We start from the raw sequence: 21,037 nt of genomic DNA on the forward strand, positions 1-21,037 counted from the left end.
CATAATAACAGTTGTAGTAATTGGCAACTCACCTTCGTGTCCAATAGTCCACGACCACAACTATTATTATTATTTTCTTTACATTTTCGTTGCACTTTATTTCGTCGCCGTTAAAAACACTTGACCAACTGGTCAGCTTAGAATGTTCGGCAGGAGCAGTGTGACCGCAGTGTGACCGCTGTGCGATCGCCATCTTCTTTTTTATGTGGTTGGCAACGCGACTGCTGCCAGTTGCAAATAGTTGATCTTTTTGCATGTGGTTGGCAATGCAAATTCGCCTTGCCAATACTTGTGGATTTATAGAGTTGGTATGTGATTGATTTTCAAACAGTTGTGCAACTGTTGAGTTAGTTAGCAGTGTGTCCATAATTAGTATCTTTTCTCATACACCCACACACACAAACACACACACGCACGCATACATAAGCATGTATGTGTGTATAAAGCGTAGTACATGTTCCGTTCACAAAACTTGCAGCTGTGCTAGCTTTTAGTGCAAAATCAAATCGAATGGGGCCTAAATACATAGTATATGTAGTTGGTGTATATACAATGCATAATACCCGTCCTAACACACATACTTACATGTGTAGTTGCATACAAGTATGGTATGGCTTGAGCACTCTTTAATCCCTAAGTGAACAAACAAACTGACTAACAGTAATAAAGACAAAGAAGCAGAGAAGAGCAGAATACTACTAGAAAACTATACGAAAATCCCAGCCACAACAAAACGAACAAAAAAACAACAACAACAACCACAACAACAAAAACAACACACGAGGCAAAAGACACAAAACATATTGCCGCAAAATGAAAGGACAATCGATATAAAAAACACAATTGATATGAAAACTGCAGTTAAATAGAAATGACAAATGGTTAATAATAATTTGTACATATGTATACATACTTATTATATATTATACATTCACACATACATAATACATAGGGAAAGTAAAGAATATGGCGAATGAGAAAACCTTTTGTAAATAAGAAAAGAGTTTTATTGCGATACGATAAATGAATGAACTAAATACGAGTATAAATTGTGCAATGTTATTTACAATACAATTTTCAAATTCCAATTCCAATTCCAATTGTTTAACACCCCACACACTCACACGAACACACTCCTTACACACACACATACACAAACATACTTTGTGATAAAAGCAAATGAAAAACTAAATATTAATTTATGAATATATTGTTTAGGCTCGCATTAAATATGAAAAAGGCTTGCACTTGCATATAGTTTATTGTTACAAAAGAATGCAAAATAATTATGAAATATAACAGTTAGTATAATATAAAACATACACACACACACTCATGTACATTGTACAGTACACAAAGACATTAACTGGCGCCATCTATGGGAATAATATCGCAAAGGTTTCATTACATTTAAGTCGTCGCTTGCAGCTAATTTCCCCCCACTTGAACGATAGAATACATTTATAGCATTCTTATATATTTAAACACCTAGATCTATTCCAATTAGTTTGTTTTACCTTATTAAAGATCAGTTAAGATCACAGTATAGATCAAAGTCCCCACACATTCACAACTACAAGGCAAAAACAAATAAAAAATCAAAAAACAAAAACACAAAAAAAATAAAAAACGAAAACCAAAAACTATTAAAGCAATACGAACTATTTACATACAAATTACATACATATGTTACATATATTGTCTTCCCAAAATCGAAACTTAGTCTAGAGTCTATGTTTTGGGGACTACAAAGTTGTTATTTATCTAGTTTTAGTTCTAGACTTTAGTTGTACCTTTAGTCTGGCTTACAAATTAGCGCAAAATCCTTGTTATAGCTCTGATTTCCGTTTGACAACGCAGCAGCACCATAAAAACTCAATCGAAAAGCAATTCAATTCAGTGGTATTAAAACATGACTTCAACTCTACATACATACATACATAAATACATATATACACTCACACAAGCAAACACACATATGGTAAATATATATATTCCGTATACACACATACATATAATTAACTTCAAAGTTTCGATGATAATGACAAATTTGTTGCATATGTTTAGACAATTTAAATTAATTAATTATTAATGCAAAACAACTAAACGAAAATCCAAAAAATACTAGAAACAAACTCATTTGTACATAAATAGTTAAAAATTAATAGTTTTTTTTTTATATACATATATTACATTATCGTTATATGGCGTAAGTCGCACTGGTCAAATGGCAAAACGAATGACTCAACAAAGTTAGTATAAAAGCAAATTAATATACATACATATACTATATATTTAGCATATACCATGCATATGCGATATATAGTATTATCGATAGGAATAGCGGTACTAGAGTTAACTGTAATATAGTTTTCAACTATTCGTTCAACTGACTTTTTGATTGGGATAACAAAAAAAAACAAAAACAAAAACAAATACCAATAAACTACGAATCAATAATGATATTATAATAAAATTGTGAATTGTTTAGCCCACTCGCTCCTCCGCTTCCAAGCTCATAAATCGCAGCGGAATATATTACTTACATATTATATATAGATAATATATTTATATTGTGTTTTTTTTTTGTCTGTTTTTGTTAATTACTTTTGTAGATTTTAGTGCTAAACTACACAGAGCCTTATACATTTATGAATGAACACAACTAACCAGAAAATTTAATGAAAACCAAAACGAAAATATTTAAATTTTATGAGTAATACATAGAAATTATTAACTACAACGTAAAGAAAAGCAAAAATTTACCAAATTATGAAAGGTGCAATTACGATTTTTAAGTCAGTGCGACAATTAGTCAAAATTTATATTGAAAAATGAAAAGAAGAAAATCGAAAAACTAAAACCAAAAAAAAAGGAAAAAAAAAAAAAAAAAATGGCCGAACAGATATTTATATATATATACACCAGACATACGAGGAATTGCGAATTTCACACACAAAAAACAAACAAAAACAAACTCAAACTCGAACTCGAACTCACTCAAAATTCACATAAATATTTTGTCAGGTTCATCCGAAGTAGCTAAATGGAAAAGAAATACTCATTAAATACTAACAATTATACGATCACCTTTGATGAATTTACTCCAGTGATCGAATGTATATATTATATATATATATATATACACTATACACTCAATATATGTATACATATATATAGATATAGCAGCTTCATTCGCTTAGAAGCGCCAACTGAAATCCCATACAAACAAAAATCAATTTAGAGTTGAGCAAGACATCCACAACAAAAAATTTCAAGAAACCAAAAAAAAAACAAAAACAAAACAAGGAAAATTAAAATAAACTTTAGAAGCTTTTATACGCCAGAATTTTTTTTCTAAGCAAAATAATAAGGTACATAATTAATACTACTATAATAACTAACTAAACAAAATACCAAAAATACGCCACTTAATTATTAAAAATGATATAAATTGTAATTAAACAATGTGAATATATACAAGACACAGATACAAAAGCCTTACAAACACTCAAAAAAAAAAAAAAGAAGAAAAATACCAAACACACGCCTCATTTTTTGTATACCCACTGCAAAAAAAAAGAAACCAAACACTTTTGGCAAACTAACAAAAAACAAAGAAATGAAAAAACTATTACATTTATGCGAAAAAAAATAGAAAATAAATTCTTAAAACATAAATGAAACCCAGTCTTCGGTACATCGAAGAGTAAATACCTCTGCAGAGTGACGTCAATTTGAACAGAAATTAGAGTTTAGTAGAGACATGTCAAGAAGCAAAAATAAAGTCAACATACCGAATATCAATTAATTCGATCCGATGAATCCTTGAATAAAATATTTGAAGCAAATTTGGTCAAAGTCAAAGTTTGTGACTAATTGTTCCTATCACATCTACATATAGTATAAATACAGTAATCAAAGTAACGTAGATTAAATATTGAGAGAATAGTTTGCATTTAAACTGACATACAGACGGAATAGATGTATATATGTATATATACATCATATGTGTATGTCTTCTCTGAACATCTGAAGAATACTATTTTCTATCTCTGCAAAGGTATGACAACAAAAAAAAAGAAAACAAAAAGAAAAGAAAACAAAACTACCAATGAAAGTACTAAGCGTTATGCTCTAGACTCTAGATTCTAGCCTCTAGACGAAAAAGAACCAAAATTTTACAAAATACCAAGAGAAAACCAAAATGAAAGCAATGTTAAACATTTTCCACCAAATTTGAGGAGCATAATTGATGTGTATACAACAATATAATCTGAATAACAATTAATGAGTATGAACATTACAACTCGAACATAATAACGTAATAACTATGTACTACTATAATGATAAACAAGAATGATTTCGTACACACGCCCTTTGTTTTTGAACATGAAAAAGCTGCCTATTTAGTAAATATTTACAAATCTTACTGACAACAACAAAAGAAAAACAAAGCAAAAACAAAAACAAACAAAAAAATAAATAAATAACAACTTATAATTGTATGTACCAACCAAAAATAATACATTCCAAAATAGTTCGTTCATATATATATTTAATTGTGTTTTTCCGTTGTATTACGCCCGAAAAATACAAATTATAAAATTAACATTAAAAACGAGAAAATTTAATAAATTACAACTTAGAGAGCCATGCATATTTACAAAACTATATAAAACAAATATATAGGTTATATACCACAAATGCTTGGACAGAACAATGGGCATTTGCCTCGACGCTGAACTTATGAACAAACTGATGAAAATACCATAAAATATACCAAATAAAAAAAATTAACAAAAAATAAAGAAACCACAAAAAAATGGAAATAATTAAATTAACTTTATAAAATGAAAACAATATGACATAGTTGTACAATTTATTTGAAAGAAAAATCAATTAATAAATGCTGTAATTAATGTGTATAGTAAATTAATTATTATGACATTAGCATTGATATTAAAACACACACACACACAAACATAAACACAGACACAGACATATACACACACACACACTCATGTTAATAAATCTTTGACTATGTTAAAGAAGAATCCGAAGAAAAGCGTAAGAAAATGTGAAAATACTACTCGTATTCATTCATTATGAGAACTATATTATAAAAGATGAAAAAGCAGCTGAAGAATAAATTGATATTTGATCTATCAGAGCAATGAATATGAAGAAGTCGCAAACGAAATGATTTGAAAAAACAAAAAAAAAGAAAAACAAAACAAAAATGCAAAACAAAACAAAAGAATGAAAGAAATACAATAACAAAATAAATATGTTTTTAAGCTCGTTTTATTTGTATTCTCTATTTTGTGGGGATGGGATTTCACTTGCATCTGAAGAAAGGCATTAATTTCCATATTAATTCTGTGTAAATCACTAAAATGTTAGACAGCTTGTTTCTACTCCTTCTTGGACAATTTGAAGTTTAACTACTGATAGAAAAACAGTAATTTGAGTAAAATCAAATTCATTGGAATATCATTTCAGGTCCGAGTATTATCTGCGATATGATTATATCCTGTAAGTTCGGTTAATAAGGAACTTGATCTATTCATTTACGTCAATTACGAAAATGTTAGATAAATTATAAATACTATAATCTATATAGCAACCTTATTAAAATACAATTGAATCGAAATTCTTTAACTTTTTTTACCTTTCTCTGAGTTATAGCCTTTCATTAAACTACAGTTGTTAGTTTATTATCAATGATTCAATGGTTGGTTTTAATTCAGCTTCACAATCAATTCAATTACTACAAAGTAAGAAAACCTTTTCATAAATTAAACCACTTGTATGCAAAGTATGTTATTTGACCGACTCAAAATTCTGAAACTTTGTTATTATCATGATGATCACATCAAAAAGGATCGGCAACTTTTCAGACGTCGTGCTACAAGTTCATAACGTTCTCACCTCTTATTTTGTGCATATGAATTTGAAATAAAATGGAATTTCTAATAGCGATTGGCAATTCATGTATGTGATTGTCGAATGATGTAGAAATCGCCATTTCAAGTGATTTATAAGCTGTAAAGGTAGCTTTCCGTCCAAAAAAAAGATACTGAAAGTCCCACCAAAAGGTAATTGTTTCCGTGCAATAAGTCGACAGGTAAGTTTAATTGAATTAGTTGTTTATTGTTTATTTTAATTACATTTGCTTTTTAGGGGTTGTTTTTTTGTTCGTGTGTGTGTTTTTTTTTGTGTTTTGATTTCCTCTTTTGCCACATTTATAATAAATATATTTTAGTTATTACATGGTTGCTGCATAATTTGCATTATTTTTCGCATGGTTTCGAAACAATAAAGTGAATTTGCTTTTGTGGTTCATTTTGTTGTCGTTTCTAGTGAGTATTAAAAATAATATTGCAAATTGCATAAACTTTCATTTCTCTCATACATTTTAAAAGTATTTCATGTTATCAATCAATTCACATCTACGTATAATTAATCATCTTGATGAGATCCTAACATTGCCTATCATTTTGTCGCATTCGCTTTCGCTTCCATTTCCGTTTCCGAATATCAAACCTACTTAAGAATAAGTTATGTGAGTGTGTGTGTGTGTTGGTGTGTATCCCAGTGTGGACGTGTGTGTGTGCTAACTATGCATGTGTGTACAAAAGAGATTTGTTCTCTCGCCCAAAAAAAAATGCAGTTAATTGATTACAATTACAATTACAATTAGAGTTACAATTACAATTAGAATTATATAAAGAAATAAATAAATAAATAAACAATCATATAGTCAAGTACACATATAGCTAAAAATTGCATCTCTCGTATGACATTTATATTAAGACAATAAAAAAAAATGATGAACAAAAAACATTAATTTACAATTATTTGTATTGTAAGCATATTTTATTTATCATGATGCCTATTCTTTGCTATATATATATGTATTTATATATAGTCAGTATGTGGGGGAAGGGGGGTTTCTTTATGGGTTTGTTCTAATTGTTCATACGTTGCCCCTCGGCGCCGTCGCCAATACTGCGCAGCGTCTCCACATCCTCCACCACGACATCATCATCATCCTCTACTTGCTGCTGCTTCTCCTCAGCTTCATCATCATCCTCCTCGTCTTCGTCATCGGTTCGCAACTGCAGCGGCAGATGCAATTTCAAACGGAGTTGCTAGAATGTTTGCGCATTGCGACAGACGCCACAGCCCAGGGCAAACTCCTCACCAGTCGGGGGATGCATCACATGCAGCGGACACTCGTCTCCAAGCAGCTGCTTGGCCTTCGGTCCGGCGGGACACTGTGGCAACTTGTTCTTCGGTATGTTCGTGAGACGCTGAAAGTCATCGTGGCACGTGTCGCAAAAGTGTGTGGTGCCAAAGCAAAAGAATACGGCCACCGAGCAGCAGTAGCGACACTTGTACTCGAGGAAATCGGTGCCATGTTTGGGGCACATTTGTGCCCGGGCCACATCCGAGCAGCCGCCGCAGACGAGCTCCTCTGGATCGAATTTCTCACCGATCTCAGCATCGCAACGCGCCTCGCCGCCATAGTATGCCTTCTGGCACTTGAAGCACACGTAATACGCATAACGATCCATGGCCAGTTGGGTGACATCTTTGCTATCCGTATCCTTGACGACACCCTCGTACTTAATGCTGTTAGGAATGCGTTCTTTTAGTTACAGTCGATGACATTGTGTCCGTTGCGTACTTACCGCATGATCGCCTTGCGTTTGACGTCCTGCTTGAGTCCATTGATGGGCTCCAGAATGTCGGCCAGCAATGGATGCTGTATGTCCGCCTTGCAGATGGGGCACAGCGAGAAGCCAAACGTGATACGTGGTCCGCTCCAGCGTTTCTCCAGCACCGCCTTGCAGCAATGAAAGTGAAACACATGACCGCACTCCAACTGCAATTGAAATTCACGATTAGCTGTTGATACTGTTGAACTTTCTCTCTCTTTCGTCTCTGACTTACGTGTATGGAGGGCGCACACGAGAGCGCCTCGACGAAGCAGATCATGCACATGTCATCGGCATCTTGGGTTAGTTTCGGATCGCGCAGCTCCTCGGCCAGCTCATTCTCGCGTGCATGGCACACATGCTGCAGACAGGGCAAGCACTTGCGTTCGCCTGCAACGCCGCCGCAGGCATGACCGCAGGGCTTTGTTTTCAGGCAGGAATTGGCCGCATACTCCTGGCACTGGGCATCGGCGCACACGTTGCCAATCTCCAGCAGACCCGAGTTGCCAGTGAGGCCGCAGAAGCGACACCGTCCGACTGCCTCCTGTGGCCCCGAAATGATCGTGTGACTGCCATCGCGAAACTCGACCATCGCCTTCAGGGTCTTTGAGTCGGCCAGGGCCAAGAGCCAAAAGAGTTTGGTGCGACCGCACGATTCATGCAGCTCTACGCGTATCGCCTCCTCCTCCTCCTTGCACACCTGCGAAGTAGTATCTCAAATTATATGCATTCTTCTTTGGGGACTCAACGTTTTACAACTTACCGTGCGCTTATGTGAACGCGTCTTGCGATTCAAGTGCAAAAAGCGATCGCAGTCGCCGCAAAGCGAACCGCACGTCTCGCATTGTATGATCGCCGCCGTTTCGCCATCGTCGTGATTGCTGCACATGGGACGCGTGTCGCAGAGCTTTGACCATTGGCCCGAGGAGAGTTTCTCGACGTGATCACGCTCCAGCACACAGAGACTGGCCAACGCCAGCCACAATGTTGCCGTCTTTGTGCAATGCTCCGGCGTGCGATAGATCTCCTCAAGGCGTGTTAAATTCAACACTGACTCGGCAATGGCCGCCTTGGTGATCTGTGACCACTTCTCGCTCAGCTTGCCCTGCAAAGTAAGACATGGTATGGTTAATTGCTTGAATTTGAAAACGAGTGAGAAAACTACAGTCGAGTGTACTCGACTATGATAAGGCTATATTTTGTATATCAATATATTATCACTAAAAATACAAAAATATACCGAAGGATACATACAACATTAATATACCAAATATATGAAAAATTAAATTAACACTATATTTCGTATATCAATTCAATACTACCACATAAATATACCAAGAAATACTAAAATATACCTATGGTTATATTTGATATATCAATATAGTACTGCTGAATTAAAATACCAAACATTTCTAAATATACCGAAAGCAATATTTAGTATTTAAAAATACCAATCCCGAAATTATACAAAAATAGCGAAGACTATATTTGATATATCAATATAGAACCAACGCATTAATATACCAAAAATAGTAAAATATACCAAATGATATATTTGATAGTACTACCCCATTAATATACCGAAAATATTCTTAAGCCATATATGGTATATCAATTTAGTACTACCACATACATAAATACACCAAGAAATACTAAAATATACCGAAAGCTATATTTGGTATATTAATATATTACACCCAAATTAATATAGCAAAAGTATATAAATATACCGAAAGCAATATTTAGTATATGAATATACTACTACTGAATTAATATACAAGAAATACAGAAGACTATAACATATTTGGTATATCAATATAGTATTACATTCAAAATATACTAGATTGTCGGACAGACGGACATATCTACATCGTCTCAGCTGTTGACGCTGATCAAGAATATACATAGCTGTAGGTATAATAAAATAACTAAATCAAATAACTTACGCTTGCCAAATCCCGTATGAGGCCAATGATGCTCTCCGCCTGTTTGGTGGAGATGATACCGTTGAGGAACCAGCGTTGATTCAGATTCCGTTTCGACTCCTTCTTCACGGGCGCCGCATCAAAGCGAAAGGGATCGCTGCCACCGGGCGCCGTTGATGAGGCAGTCGATGAGGCGGTCGCCAATTGCTCCGCTGTTGTGGGACGTGCACGCAACAGTTGCACGGACAGATCCAACGAACTGCAGAGACGCACAAATGCCGGCGTCTTCTCCAGCTGTCCCGACTTCGCTGTTGCCGTTCCGATGTTTCCGCCAGCCGTTGTGTTGCCGCCACTTGGCACCGTCACGCCGCCAGCTGCATTGGCCGACGTTGTCTTTACCTTGACCTGCAACTGCAGTGACTTGGCAATAACGGCCAGGAAAATGTCGAGCAGCCCCAAGCGACTCATGTCAAAGTCGCTGGCACTCTGATGCGCGATGCTGTAGTCCGCCGGTGGCAGCCGCTGCACGCCGAGCAGCTCGGCGAAACTCTCCGGCGTTATTTCGGGAAGTATGCGACGCAACAGCGCCGTCACCTGACGCTGCACTCGATCGCTGCCCGTGTGCAGCAAACCGAGCAGATCCCGCAGCAGACCGTACTGTTGCGACAGATAGGAGCGACCAACCACGCTGCCGGAGAGCGCCAGCACCATGCTGAGCATCTCAAAGCAATAGGTGTCCGGGGCGCGACTGCGTTCCGAGCTGCTGTCGCTGGAGATGAGCGCTGAAGCGCCAGTGGTCGCTGACTGAGGTGCTGCGGCTGTTTGTTGTGCCGGCTGATGCTTGAGCACATGTGCCAAATTGGCCAGCTCCCAGTCCTCCTTGGCCCGTTGCGCCTCCTTCTTGATGGCGTGCACAATGTGCACAATCACCTGCTTCTGCAGATGCGACAGTTTGCTGCGCGAGAACAGTATGCCGACCATGTGTTCCCGGAGATCAAGTGAGTCCGCCAGCATGGAGTTGCCACCACCGTCCAGAACCGAAGAGGAGCCAGCAGCTCCGCCCGCTCCCCCGCCAGTGGCTGTGACCGCATCGTTCACATTGCTGATCAGCTTGCCAAAGACCTGGCCGGTGATGAGACGGAAGACCCGCAGTGTTTCCGCCTCGCAGATTTGCTGTTGAATGCGTGCTGCGTGTGACATGCGCAGATTGGAGCGATGCTCCGCCAGCAACTCTTCGCCAGCAACAGCAGCACCAGCTGCTCCTTGTTGTTGTTGTTGTCCACTTGGCAGTCCCAGCAGCTTGATTTGACGCACCCGCAGTGTGTTCTCCGGTCCGTGGAGCTCAAGGCGAAAATGTGTGGAGCTCTCGTCGCTGATTTTGGCCGCAATCCAAACGCATGCCTTTTGATCCACATCCACTGATTTGATCAGATTGGTATCGCCGAGCGATTGACCGGCATAAAACACCACATTCAGCACCTTGTTCTGCGGATAGAAATGGAAAGTGAGGTAATGCGTTAAGTGGGCCTAATTATCGATGTATTTGCCATGCTATTGATTTAAGACTGGTACCTAACGTAGTTCTGGATCGGTAATTAACGCACTACCGCACAGAGCAGTATATTCGAACAATCTCTGGTGAATATGTAGAATATAGCAACCTCCTGCAGTGTCAATGAACATATATCAGAACCTTGTGGTAATCAACCTATATATGCATCGACCTACAGCAATCTTATTCTTATGGGATAGGCTAGTTTGGAGCGCACCTAATGTAGTACAGCGATGTAAGCCAATACGAACCCTTAACACTACTCAAATAGTGCAATAGCTGTAATATATATTTATCAAGCACAACTTTGAGTTTGCCGATCTAGTGAATTACTAACTTATTGCGGCAATGATCTACCGACCGAGCAAGCAACTCATCTAGACAAACTACAATTGCCTGCAGTTCCTTTTTATTATGGAGCCATACCGATCTTATACAATTTTTTATTCTGCTGAAAATATCCAAGTGATAAGCAATCTAATGCTGCACTAATTTAGAGCAGAGCCTTGTAGGTTACCTACATTACCGATTGCTTATTTTGATAAGTTTCGACCTCCTGCAATACCATTTAATGTAGTACCGATTTAAAGCAATAAGAATGTAATACAGTAATCACCTAAAGCACTTCGTCCTTATGCTTTATCATCCCCCCTAGTTGCAACCTCCCACAGAACGGATGTAGATCACAACTTTGTGGTTGTTCGATCCTAGCAAGAGCAAGCGAGCTTCTTATCTATGTATTCGTATATAAATAAAGGCCACCAATATTTCTTCTACAAGTACTAACCTTGTTTAACACCGACCCTTTGCAGTACCTTCTACGGGTACTAATTCACATCATTAACAAAAAAACTTTATCAGAGTTTCCCAATCGTGCACTATAAAAAGAGAGTATCGGGGATGCTGCTTCAACTTACCTGAATGTCGCGGCTGTTGTCGATGTGCACGAGCACAAATTTGCAGGCATAGCTAAGCTTGCTCATTGAGAGCTCAATGATCTTGCATTTGTTGCGATCCTCCTCGTCGCTCTCCCAGAACGTCTCCGTCGAGTTGTCCGTAAGAGACTCCGCCATGGCGGGACGCGACGAGACCGTCACCTCGAACATGCCAGCCAAATCGGTGTAGCAAATGACTTTGGCACCCGGCACACTGCTCGAGGGGTTGAGCTGATTGCTAGCTGTGGCAATATTATGCTCGGCATCGCAGTGGATCTCGTTACCAGTGGCTGCCAGCATTGTGGACATGGCCATGGCATCGTTCTGCTCATCGGACTTGGACAAGATCTTCGAGATGTTGCCAAACACATGTGAACTATGCAGGAACTGATGATCGGCCTGCCGGAAGCGTATGCCAAAGCATTGAATCGCCACCCGCTGCAGCGGTGATCCCAGCGGCAGATGCAGCGTCAGATCCGCAACCGATTGCAGCAGAATGTGCAGCGATTGAGTGATCAAGTGTGCAAAGCGTCCACTGATCTGTGTATACGCAACGGGATGCTCCAATGCCGGTTCGGCCTCCTCGTACTTGCCATCCACCAGCTCAACGCTGCCCAGCGCCAGCGAGCTGACAAACCACCACATCAGATCGTGCAGACAAACGCCTTGGGTGACGCTACGCAGCAACCAATTGAGCGCCTGCAGCGCATAGATACGGCAGGCGGCGATCCTTAGACTGCGTCGCATTGCACCGCGCAATCGGTCCAGCTCATGCTTCTGGGTCATGAACGCCATCGCAGGTCGCGTCAGGAGCGCACTACTCTGCTCTGGCAATGGCAACGGACTTACCGGCGGCAACTGTTGTTGGCGATCGTCCTTGGCATCAACTGAGGACTGCGCATCGTTCGCATTGGATGCGGCATGCAACACAGCAACGCTGGCCAAGAGTTTCTGTGGCACCAGGCGACGCAGATGCTCCGATGGGTAGCAGATGAGCAGCGAGCCATCGCCCTCGCTCGACGACGAGTTGTTGCGCCTGCGATAGACGACCTTGGGTTGGGCATCCAATGGCACCACAGTCGCCATTGTCGGTGGCTGCTGTTGCAGCTGTTGGTGCTGTTGTTGCTGCTGTTGCTGCTGCTGAGCCAATGCTGCCCAACCCTGGCCCATCGAGTAGCTGCGATGGAACTTGGACAATGTGCCGCCGCCACTTCCAGTGGCTGCTGGTGGATTCGCCAGCGAGCCGGACATCAGCTCATAGTTGTTGGGTTCGCACGACTCGTAAGAGATTTCCGACAGTGGCTGCAAAAACCAAAAATCAACAATTAGAAACATAATTACAAATAAATTTTACATTTGGTATATTTTGTAATCTATGGTATATATTGAAAAATATATCAACATTATATATAACAATTCGGTATATTTGAATAATTTTCAGTATATTATTCTGGTGTATTTTTACTGCACTGTTTTGGTTTTCTTAGTAGGGATATCTCACAGTACACTCGACTGACTCTGATTCATTTGATTTGTTTTCTTTTTCTTTTTCATTTTTAATCTAATCTTGTTTTCCTAGTTCGTAGAATAATTTTTGTATTATTTATCTTTATTGCAATGCCTAAAAGTATGAAGAAAAAGATAAAAGTGACCAAGATACAAGAAATTAAAATAACTTCATTTAAAATATGAAATTCAATAACACAGTTTATATTATTAATACATTGGTCACCTTTTTTTTTAATTCTTTTTTTTATTTTATGTCTGTTTATTTCTTTTTTTTTTTTAAATACTTATAACATGTTAGTCATTCCTTCAGTTAGAAATAACTTCTAAGTATTGTATTTTAATTTACAAATTAATTTGAATTTGAATTTTCGATATCCGTTTTTTCCCTATCATTCCTTTTATATTATTTTCACATAAATATTCTTACAAAAAAGTGTATGGATTATTTATTGTTGCATTATTAAATTTGCTTTATTTATATGCATATTTTCTTCGAAGTACAAATGAATCATATATATTTCATTATTTACTAATTACCAAGGCTCTTTAGCTGCCTCATATCTTAATCTAATGATAAACTTACCCGATCGTAACCGTTCTCATTGTTGGCGTTGCCCAGGCCGAATATCTCGTAGGGCAAATCCTCGTGGGCGGCGGTGCCGAGACACTCGAGGCAGGCGAAGCTGTCGGGTGCCAGCCAAACGTTGTCTGGCGTGGCAGGAGGCACGCCCACAAAGCTCTTGCGGAAGGGCGTAAACTTGCCACTGAGTCGATTGCCAATGCGACTGCTGCGAGCGGAGTCAGCTCGACTGGTGCTCGGCTTGTTGCTGAGATTCAGATCAGGCATGCCCAGATGTTGATGCTCAATGACCACAGGCATGCCCATCGACATCTGCTGTTGTGGCGATCTCTTCTGGTTGCCACTGTTGCCTGCCCCAGCAGCAACAACACTGCTGCTTGTCGCCTGAAGGCTGTTACTGGCGCTGCTCGAGGAGCACAGCTCCAGCAGGAATGTGGCATTCTCTCGCATTGTGGTGTAGACCTCCGAGTTGGCTATCAGCGTGGTTGTCTTCACGCCGAACAGGTTCATTTCAGTGGCTGCAAGTGTCGAATTGATAGGTAATTAGTCAAATGAAAGAGAAAAGGAGAGAGATAACGATGGTATCGTCGATGGTCGTGACACGACTTTTCAAGTAGGTAGAACAGAGCAAAAGGAAAGCAAGAGTATTTTAATCGTGTCGTCACACGAGTGCAGACACAACCATTTACGACTTGTCGAAACATGTTTGATCACGTCTTTAACACAACTATAAACATGTTAAAAGATAAGACTGCATTCAAACAACAAGCGATAAAATAGTAAAACCTCTAAGAAAATATATGTATGAAGGAAACCCAAATTTGGTTAGCGAATTTTTTATGTTTGATTTGTCAAACGATTGCAAAAGAAAATATAGTATAACTTGAAATTATTCAAGATAATTGATAACTACTTTAATAGTGTAAAACTTATTGAATTTATGAAAATACACAAACTAAAACTGGGGAAACCATCTGGAATATTTATGAATAAATTGCTAAGCAATAAATGAAGAACATATTAAATAATGTTAATGATTTATCTAACTCAAAAATAAACTACTATTCAGGCTTCCAATCGTGTCTAAAGTATTATTCGCTTTCATTTCATAAATTTATCGCCTAATATATAGGAGAATATATTGAACTCCACAATTTAGATAAATAATTATCGCTCTCTATGAGATGCAGCAAAAATCTGAGTGACAATAATAAACTTACAACTTCATGAATATTCTACTGAGAAAGCAGCCTTAAGTATTATTGATAATTCAATAACGTATTATAATTTGACCAATTTATCGATAAGTCGATAAACGATATAAGAATATATCATTATTTATTGCGATCACTTAGCGATAAATGCAAATCATTCGCAAGTTATGTTAATAATAAGTCAAACTACAACAGAATTTGACGCTAATAATGATTCCCCCTGCTTTTTCAATAAGTGATCGATAAAGTCAAAACTCACTTGCATTGGACACGTGTGGAGCGGAAATGTTGATGTTGTTGGCACTGCGACTGCTGGCCAAATACTTATCCCGGCAGGCGTCGCACATGAGGAACCAACTGGAGGCGCCCTTGCCGCCCTCGCCACAGTTGCCGGCCCATCCCTCGCAGAAGATGCCCACTGAGTTGTAGCCCTTGCCCTTGGCGGACTTGCCGCAGCCGGGATGAGCGATGCGCATGTGATATGTGACGGGCATGGGCAGGAAGAGTTCACAGATCTCACACCAGCTGCCGTCATCCTTCTTCTTACGCTTGCATTTCTTGCCCGCCGCATCCTTGTCCAGTTCCCCGCCATTCCCCTTGCACTCCTTTGCATCCAGTTCGCCGTTGGCTTCCCTGGTGCCAGGCGACAACAATCGCTGTTCGCGCTGCTCCAGGGCATTCGACTGCACAATGTGCACGCAGCCGGCGCAGATCTGTTCCCAGAGATACACAAGACAACGCAGAGCCGGCGGCAGCACGCTCACCAGCTCCGGCAGAGCGTGTAGCTTCTCCGATGGATCCTCGATGGCAGCGGCACCCGACGACGACGACGACGACGTCGCCTTGCGATGCTTGCTGCGATTATGCAGCGAACAGTTGCCGCTCTTCGCCAATGTCTCCAGCGTCGATGGACGTATGTTCAGATAATGTCCGGCATTCGCGACCTCCACCGAGTGTCGCTGCTGTGCCTTCTGTTCCCGCGACAACTGCAGACGCGGATCACCCGACTCGCCGCGTCGAGTCACCACGGTGGCACCCTCCTTGGGCAGACCCGGATGAAACTTCAAGAAACTGGCGCAGGCCATCGCATCGTGGACAACACCTTCGTGCCACAGCAGCGCCGCAAAGACAGCGCGTATGCTCTCGGCGAAGGAAGGCGGCATCGCCCGCTTGATGGGACCCATGATGGTGCTCCGCTTGGAGCAGCCGCCCGATGCCGAAGCCGATGCAGTCGCCGTACCTGAAGCATTAGCCGACGTCGAGGAGCTGCTGGTGGCTGCGGTGGGACTCGAGGAGTCCGCCAACTGCAGTTCGCTCTGCAGCTCGATGCCCGTATTGCAAGCGGTTGTCGTCGTCGTGATCTGCAACAGACTGAGATCCTCCTCCAGCTGGGCGATCTGTGCGGCACCCGCAGCTGCTTCGCTGGCTGCGACGCCACGGCGTGGCGTATGCTTTGGTGTGGACAGCAGGGCTGCCGTCTGGCTGGCCGTGTAGTTCATGCGACGGACATTCGCGATGTCAAAGTCCGCGTCGGTTTCGTTCGGTGGCTGCTGCTGCTGCTGCTGCTGTTCGAGGCGACTGTTGCCATTGCCGCCGCGTGGCAACAACGGCGACTCCTGGGCGCCCATGGCACGCACCATCTCACGCACCGAGACGCCAGAGGCCAAGGGCGACGACTGCTGCTGCTGCTGCTCCATGGCATCGCCCTTGAACCACTTTTGCAACGCCTGCAGCTTGATGGCACCGCCGCCCACAACGCCCGCTATCGCGGAGCCCAGATTGCCGGGGAGCAGCTCAGTGGGTGGCAGCGATGTAGCTTGCTCCGCGTCGCTTAGCTGCTCCGTGGACTTGGCCGCTGGCAGCAGAAAAGGATTAGTCGAGGCAGAGGCGGAGGCGGAGACCGATGCGGAGGCAGAGACAGAGGCAGAGCTGCTGCTCGTTGTCGTTGTGGTTGTCGTCGTCACCGCAGACGTCGTCGTTGTCACCGTTGACGTCGTCGTCTCGAAGATCTTGCGCTCGCCGCTCTCCTTGTCGGGACTTGTTGCCACGGGACTTGTGGGACTCTCGCCATTGCTGCCACACGGACTGGTGGCACTCAGATCCGTCAGCTCCCCGGACTTGCCACGTCCGCCCTTGGTTGGCGCATCCGTCACCGGCTGGAGGAGCGTGCGAGCCAAATGCTGATTGAACTGCAGACACCAGGCCTCGGTGGGATACCAGCCCATGGTGCAGTGTTGCCGTATCGACTCGGTGCTCAGGCGCAACCAGATCCCATCGTCATTCTCGATCTCATCGATGAACGATATGATGCCGCCCAACCGCACCACGCCCACCTGCTCTGACTGCAGCGTGGGATGCGAACGAATACGCAGTCCAGTGCTGTGCCTGGCCTGAAAGCGTCGCAGCTTGCTCGGCGCCTGCGGTCGCCTGGCGGCATTCGAGCGCTGCGCCGGCGGCGGCAGGACGCCCTCCTTCACCTCGACGCGATAGACCTCCTCGAGGGGTATGCCATCGATGGTCACGGCCAGGCAATAGCCGCCCACCGAGTTCGGGGTCCAGTGCACACTGAATGTGCCGTCCTCCATGTCCTGGGCACACAGAGCCTCCGTGGTACGCGTCTGCACCGGACTGCTGAACCGCAGCTCCTCGAACGAATAGTTCGTGTAGGGTTTCATGAATGTGATCGCCTTGAAGCACATCTTCTCTTTGGTCGTCGCCTCGTAGTTGAGTCGCGGTGGCGGCGTCATTCCGCCCAACTGTCCGGCCAGTCCCATGCCGCCTACGCCGTGTTGTCCATCCTCGGCGTAGGAGGTGCGTCGCATCTTCAGGTTGCCAGCGCCACCGCTGCGATCTGGTCCCGTTGGTATCGCCTTGATCTCCACCTTCAACTCCGGCACCAGGACCGCATCGCCGTACTGATCCCGTATGGTTACCGTGACCTGGGTGGGCCAGCCATACCGCAAGGGTTCCGTGATCGTGTTTAGCTCGCATCTGAGATGAAGAAATGGAGCGACAGGAGAGATGGAAAGAAAGAAAGAGAGAAGATATGGAATGAGTGGAAATTAAAGCATTTGAATTTTAGTCCTCTAAAACTTAAACAGCGATCTGGACACTTTCTAAATTCAGGTCAAGCGTTAACATTACTCATAATGATAACGGTGATTCTCACTACAAATATGCGATAGATAACGCTTCACACTTACTTGTTGGGATCGAGCCGCGATTCCGGCTGCAGCCAGGCGGCCAAGCGAGCTCCTGATGATCCAGGCGCGCCGCTAATGAAATCCTTGAGAAATTGTCGCTCATTTGACTGGGAACTGCAAATGAAATGATCGAAAGATGCAATTGATTAATTAGGAGAGAGCACAGACAGGAAATTAAATAGTGAAGCAGCGAAATAAGAAAAGGAAAAAGGGGCAACACACCAAGGGTAAACTCCCGTAGTGAAATCAAATGTTGAATGCATTCCAATCAGAATCAAACACAATAGAGACATCAAAGGCTAACCGAATGTTCGAGAACAATCTCTCTCTCTTTCCCCCTCTCACTCTGTCTCTCTTTGACATGCAGTGGTCAATGGCAAACGGTCACGTACGCTCGTATGTTTCTTTTCATGGGGCCAGTCGTTGGGCGGGGGGCAGCGCGGAAAGAGCACGTAGCGATGCGCTCTCGCAGCAGGTGTCAAGCCTGTATGCATGTGTGTGTGTGCGTGTGTGAATGTGAGGGACAAGCACGCACATGAACAAGGAACAGTCAGTTAGCACACAAATACGAAAATTGTTCTCTTAGGTAAAATGTAAAACTCTCTTATCAATCACAATTCACTATAACACATATAAATCATTTGCACAGAGACTAATTATTTGTTTGTCTCAAGACAATGCTTCTTTTAAAGGGTATAAATAACTTGCCATAATTTTTGTCGCTTGGCACTCGATGAAGTTATAATTTCAATAATAACAACAACAATAAAAAAGGTAGATTAAGTAAGGAAGCCATCTTTGACCCCATATATATAAATGAATGTACACAATGTGTATATATATGTACTACATATGTATGTATGAATGTATGTATGTATGTATGTATGTATGTACATAGCTTAGCTTTTCAAACGACTAAAATGTATCATATTAAATTGAGTCTCTAAATTTCGTAGCTTTTTCTTTAATTTGCTTGATCATCGTGTATTTAATATCGAATAATTTCAAAAATTGTAGGATGCAAAATGCAATAAAATGTTGCACAAGCTTAAAAGCGGAACAAACAACAAAATAATGTTGAGTAATCCAATATAAAGTAAAGCATCTATTTCTGTCAAAGCTTAACTATAGCTTTCTTTCTTGTTTGTGCTGATTGATAAGATAAATAATAGACATATTATTTGCAAATGCCGAAATAGTTTAGCAAAATAAAATGGCTTTACTCGTAGATAAAGACACGCCATCACAGTTGACTAAGCACGACGTCGAATATCGCTTATCTCTCAGCTAAAACTTTACATTACCCAATGTTCTAGAATAATTCGATCATAGTCCCACTGCAGTGGGAACAGTGCACAGTATCTAGTGCAAATAATATTTAAGTTTGCGTTTGTGTGCGTTCAGACATTGCACATTGGGATGAAAGGCCTTTATTTTGGCAAAAACCTAAAAAGTTCATGTTAATATATCAATAATGTTGCAATTATTTCAAGCTTAGAAATGTCCCTAGACATCGAAAATATTTAATTTGAATTTTATTGCGCAGCCTTCGTCTTGCACCAGCTGTTTAAAGTCAGCTGTTCTTGCCACGTTGTGCGTGCAAGTTTGCTGACTAGTAAAATTTCTTAATTTTGGCGTTGTCGTATTTTTAAACAGTTTGACTTATTAAAATACCTTAAATTGGAAAATGTTCTTCATGGTATGTAGAAAATATTTGTATAAGTTTTTAATTATATTTGTTTTTGTGTTGTCATGTTTTTAATGAAATACGTAAGCATTAGTTTTGTTGGTTCTAACCTTAAAATATTTGTGTTTCGTGGAGCATATCTAGCAAGAAACAACAGATAACAAATAACAACTTATGTGGTAGTATGAGTTATTATGTGTATATTCAGGTAGCATTTAATTAATTTGCGGGAATTTGCGGGGGGGTTAAATATTTCAATAGATACAAGCAAGGTTTCTCTTCGTCGGGGTGACTAACTAAAAATTTGGCTGGATTCAAATCGCAATGTCAAGGCCTCTTTTGACTGGGTAATTCCAAATGATTTTCCGGAAAACGATTTAGAGGTGATTAAAACAAAAAAAAATAAAAAATAAAAAAAAAAAAAAAAAAAAAAAAAAAATAAAAATAAAAAATCCGAAATTCACAAATAATATAAGCAGCAAATTCTCCAAGTTTCAACTTTCTAGCTTTAAAATTACGGTTATGGCCAAAATAAAGGCATTTCATCCCAATGTGCATTGTAAACACACTTGAAGCCCCGATAGGAGACTTTTGCGGCCACTTAGCGATGGCTCCTACAATATGTTTATACAAAAGGGGGGACAGCAATAGGCACAATCAGTGCGGGGCAAACGGGGAAGCAAACAAACTGCACGCATTTACATA

At 41.0% G+C, this 21,037-nt stretch overlaps 1 protein-coding gene across 1 annotated transcript in view; it reads right to left on the reverse strand.

Moving 5' to 3' along the window:
- Positions 1-6,826: 6,826 nt before the first annotated feature.
- LOC133848630 (E3 ubiquitin-protein ligase highwire) overlaps positions 6,827-21,037 on the reverse strand; it is a 63,598-nt gene continuing 49,387 nt past the window's right edge. The window contains 9 exon segments of the mRNA XM_062284267.1: positions 6,827-7,641; positions 7,701-7,894; positions 7,963-8,427; positions 8,491-8,832; positions 9,674-11,137; positions 12,122-13,441; positions 14,232-14,746; positions 15,702-18,433; positions 18,646-18,759. Of these exon segments, the coding sequence (XP_062140251.1) occupies positions 7,158-7,641; positions 7,701-7,894; positions 7,963-8,427; positions 8,491-8,832; positions 9,674-11,137; positions 12,122-13,441; positions 14,232-14,746; positions 15,702-18,433; positions 18,646-18,759 (7,630 nt within the window). The 3' untranslated portion in view covers positions 6,827-7,157.

The sequence above is a fragment of the Drosophila sulfurigaster genome, chromosome X (assembly GCF_023558435.1).
Source record: "Drosophila sulfurigaster albostrigata strain 15112-1811.04 chromosome X, ASM2355843v2, whole genome shotgun sequence".
In the NCBI taxonomy this organism is placed as follows: Eukaryota; Metazoa; Arthropoda; class Insecta; order Diptera; family Drosophilidae; genus Drosophila; species Drosophila sulfurigaster.